The sequence below is a fragment of the Lolium rigidum genome, chromosome 4 (genome assembly GCF_022539505.1).
Source record: "Lolium rigidum isolate FL_2022 chromosome 4, APGP_CSIRO_Lrig_0.1, whole genome shotgun sequence".
Classification (NCBI taxonomy): Eukaryota; Viridiplantae; Streptophyta; class Magnoliopsida; order Poales; family Poaceae; genus Lolium; species Lolium rigidum.
Window position 1 is genome coordinate 80,768,822 of NC_061511.1, and position 3,988 is coordinate 80,772,809.

The 3,988-nt window shown below is 51.5% G+C and overlaps 1 protein-coding gene across 1 annotated transcript; it reads right to left on the reverse strand.

The window, feature by feature from the left end:
* Positions 1-1,003: 1,003 nt before the first annotated feature.
* Positions 1,004-3,160, reverse strand: LOC124647294 (desmethyl-deoxy-podophyllotoxin synthase-like). Its single transcript, XM_047187256.1, has 3 exons — positions 3,000-3,160; positions 1,769-2,924; positions 1,004-1,630 (listed from the first exon to the last, which is right to left on the reverse strand). Exons 1-3 carry the CDS (start codon positions 3,158-3,160, stop codon positions 1,004-1,006), a joined length of 1,944 nt encoding a protein of 647 aa, XP_047043212.1.
* Between the last annotated feature and the right edge of the window lie 828 nt (positions 3,161-3,988).

Sequence of the window (3,988 nt, forward strand, 5' to 3'; positions counted from 1 at the left end):
CCGGTTGGTATTACGAACCGGGTCTAAAGGGTCCAAACGAACCGGGACCAATGGGTGGGGTCGCCCAGCGCGGAACGAACCGGGACCAATGCCCCCATTGGTACCGGTTTGGTTCAAAACGGGGACATTTGCTCCCAGGGGTTTGGGACGAAAGGCCTCTTCTCCACAAGTGATTGTAATGCGAATGTGACATAGGTTGACTAGAATCGTGACTGAGTTACTCTAGTCCTTCCGAGTTAACATTGAGTTAGAGAGAATTATTTAGAACATGTTCATCATTTCTTGTTGTTGTGAAGTGTTTTTCTTTGAATGGAAATAATTGTAGTAATGCATCCATGTTTCAGATCTGAAGATGCTTGAGATCGCCATATAAGATTTGACTGATTTGTAGCAACGTCACCATTTTCAATATGCATCTTGACATCCAAGACAGATGTGGTAGTTCTTTTTTTTCGAGGTTGGAGATGTGGTAGTTCATTATGCTAGTAGGCTAACTTGCCACAAGTTGGTGTGCCCTTTTTTTCCATGCCATTGCATGTCCAGATCAGTACCAGCTTCTGCCCAGCAAAGCAGCAGCTCGAGGCAAAAACCTGAAATATGTTTCTCTCTCGGTGCCGATAGTACAACTTTTCATCTATGAACTAGTTTTTCCAACCATATTATAGGCGAGTTTGGCAGGTTATATTAAGCTAGTCCGCCAAAATGTTTTGTACTCTTACTTACCGGTGACAGAGTTTCTTGTTACAAATAAGGTGGGCTAGAAACATCAAATGAGGCTCACACCACTAAGCTTCCTGCTCCACTAGACAATGGGTAGATCACAGTTGGATGCCACATAATAACACATCTTCCATGTCACCAGGCTGACGGTGCAAACCTAACATGCATGCAAACATGTAAATTTAACAAGATTTACTTCAACAAAGTGTAAACACACACACACACACACACACACACATATATATATATAATTATATGCTTTGGCAAACATATAAACATACATTTATGCTTCCTTTGAAAACGCGTATGGAATAGCTCTTAGCTGCAGGTCGGACATTTTACCCATGGTGAGCCCAAACTTCTCAGTCATGTCCATTGATTTTGGGGTTATTCCATCAGGAAGTACCCAGTCGAAGTGATAGAGAAGATTTGCCAATGTAACCTCCATAGTCGACATACCAAATAAGATCCCAGGGCATTGGCGGCGCCCAGCACCAAAGGGGGTGTACTCAAAGTTTGCGCCTTTGTAGTCGAGTTGGTTGTCCTCAAACCTATCGGGGTTAAACGCTTCTGGGTTGTCCCAGTACTTGGGATCTCGTGAAATCGCGAATGTGTTGACGATAATTTTGGTGCCTTTAGGAATGACATAACCCATGATCTCACAGTCCTCTCTGGCCTCTCGAGGACCATGCAAAGGGGTGATAGTATGCAACCTAAGGATCTCCTTGATGACCAATCTCATGTAGTAAAGTTGGCCAATGTCATTGTTGGTGATGATATCTCGGTTCGGACCTAGCACTTGTCGAACCTCAAGCTGTGCTTTGGCCATAATTTTAGGGTTTTTCAAGAGTTCCGCCATAGCCCACTCCATAGCAGATGCTGATGTCCCGCTACCCGCGCCAAATATGTCCTGCAGTTGTAGAGTGGTGAGAAATGAGAGACCAATTAATGCCAGCACCACCGCATATACTTATGAGAGCGATCAAATTAATGTTTGAGTGAAAAAACAAGAGAAACTACTTTCTCAAAAAAAAAAGTGTGAACTTACAGAGATGACCACGCCTATGATCTCAGCGGTAAGAGGGATTGGCAAGGAGCCCTCCTCCTGCAGGTTGAGCAACACGTCCAGCAGGTCCTGGTCGCCGGCGGCTGCACGGTCGTGGGCGCGCAACGCCCTCCGTGCGGTGATGATCTCACCAATGATGTGCTGGATGCGGCCGAAGCTCCAGGTGAGCTGGCGCACGCCGGTGGTGAACCGCCGGAGAAGTCTGGACGAGGGGAACAGGTCGACTAAGAGGAAGCCTCCCGCGAGCTCGATGGCCCTGGAGAACTCCCGGAGGTACTCAGCCTGCTGCGCCTGCGCGCACGTGCCGCCAAACACCGCCCGGCCGATGAGATCGTTCATGAACGCGTACATGGTCTCGCTGAAGTTGACGACGCCGCCACCGGAGCCGGCGAAGGACCGTACTAGGCGGGCCACCTCGTGGGCCCAGACGGACTCCATGCGCCTGACCTGCCTGGCGCTGAAGAGCTCGACGACGCAGATCTTGCGCATCTGGCGCCAGTGGTCGCCGTAGGGGGTGAAGATGACGCCGTTGCGGCCGCGCGAGACGATGTCGAGCGTGGTGCTTCGCGGGCGGGTGGCGAAGGCGAGGTCGTTGGTCCGCATGACCGCCTCCGCGCCCTCGGCGCTGGAGACCACCACGGCGGGGACCTCGCCCAGCATGAGGAACATGAGCGGGCCGTGCCGGCGGGAGAGGTCCATGAGCCTCCGGTGCGGGAAAGTGCCCATGACGCGGAGGAGGCTGCCGACTATCGGGAGGCTCCGTGGACCGGGAGGCAGCTGCTTGCTTTTCAGTCGGGTAGTGGCTACGATTATGGGCGCGATGAACCAGAGGACGAGCGCATGATGGGGCTGGCCTCGGCGACACACGCCGAACCAGCCCCTCCGGCGACAAACGCCGGTGCTCTCTCTCTCTCTCGGACTTGAGGTAGAAGAAGACACAAGGTTTTCCGGCCGCACGTACGGCCACGGCGCACAGACGCCTATTCTTTCTCTTAATCGTTTCAGCTGGCTCAGCTTGCAAGCAGTACACAGGGGCTTTATACAGCGAGTACGGACGCGCACGTACGCCGCGCTCCACTCACCCACGCGCTGCACGATCCGCTCGCCAGGCCGCGCGCACGGCGCGCCACCACGCGCACTACACGGTCAGCTCCAACGGATCGCTCAGCTGCTCCCCGCTACTCTCGCTAACGACTCCGACGCGGCTACATACCAGCATCGGACCTGAACCAGAACACACGCACGCACACTGGACACACCCGCCACGATGCCGTGGCTTATTTCCAACAGCGCCGAGGCTAGGGCAAAACCCACGCTTATCATCTCCATGGATGGAAGGCAGCTTATCAAGCAGTATGTTGGATACTTCGCCATCGCAAGTACTTATATGGCAAGATTTTGCGGAAGGCACCGCGTTAATTGCATGGTGTGGAAGCATATACTGCGATTAGCCGCCATGAAAACACCACATCTTGATGTAGATGCCTCTAATTCCGACCCAAAGTATTAGCCGCCATGACAACGTAGTGATGAGTTGACTTGGCTGAACATGCAAATAATTAACGACCCCAAGTGGCAGGCCCTGCCGCCACGGCGGCACGCTGACGGGAATGGTCGCATTGGTGTCGGCGGTCGTAGGTAATCTCGTCACGTTCCTCTCAAAATTCAAGGTCATTAACAACTTAACAAGAGAGAGTCAGAGGCTCTACCGTAGGTACGTACTTATGCATGCCAATTAAGGATCGTTTGACATTACGCATCTAATCACCATGGCAAAGGCGTCTGGTTCATCTCATTCACGCATACGGTATTCTGCAAGTTGCTTCACCCATAAAGCTGACCCTAAACCCAGCAAACAGACAAGGCATCACGTCAGGGTGATCCCTATTCTCTGCTCAATGCGGGGGCGAGCGGGCTCAGAGCGGGATAGAGCTGCCCCAGCCCATTAGCAAGGGCAACATTTTCCCAATAATGCTAGACTTACGACATTTTTAGGGAAAACCTATACACCGACCAGGTCGGTGGCTACGGGCCACCGCACACCCCCTGGTCGGGTATGGGCCAGGCCCAGTTCGCTGTGTCTTTTCGGGTTTTCTGTTTCTTTTTCGTTTTTTATTTTTTTTCCTTTTTCTTTTCTGTTTTCTTTCTTATTTTGTTTTTCTTTCTTCTTTTTGTTCAAACTGAAAAAATTTCAAATTTCAA

Excerpts from the sequence above, each read along its gene's own strand:
- LOC124647294 (XM_047187256.1), bottom strand. The coding sequence starts at position 3,160 with ATGGCGAAGTATCCAACATACTGCTTGATAAGCTGCCTTCCATCCATG. Across the intron at positions 2,925-2,999 it reads CTGGTTCAGGTCCGATGCTG|TGCGCGTGGTGGCGCGCCGT; the intron begins GTATGTAGCCGC and ends CTGACCGTGTAG. Across the intron at positions 1,631-1,768 it reads TCATAGGCGTGGTCATCTCT|GACATATTTGGCGCGGGTAG; the intron begins GTAAGTTCACAC and ends CTACAACTGCAG.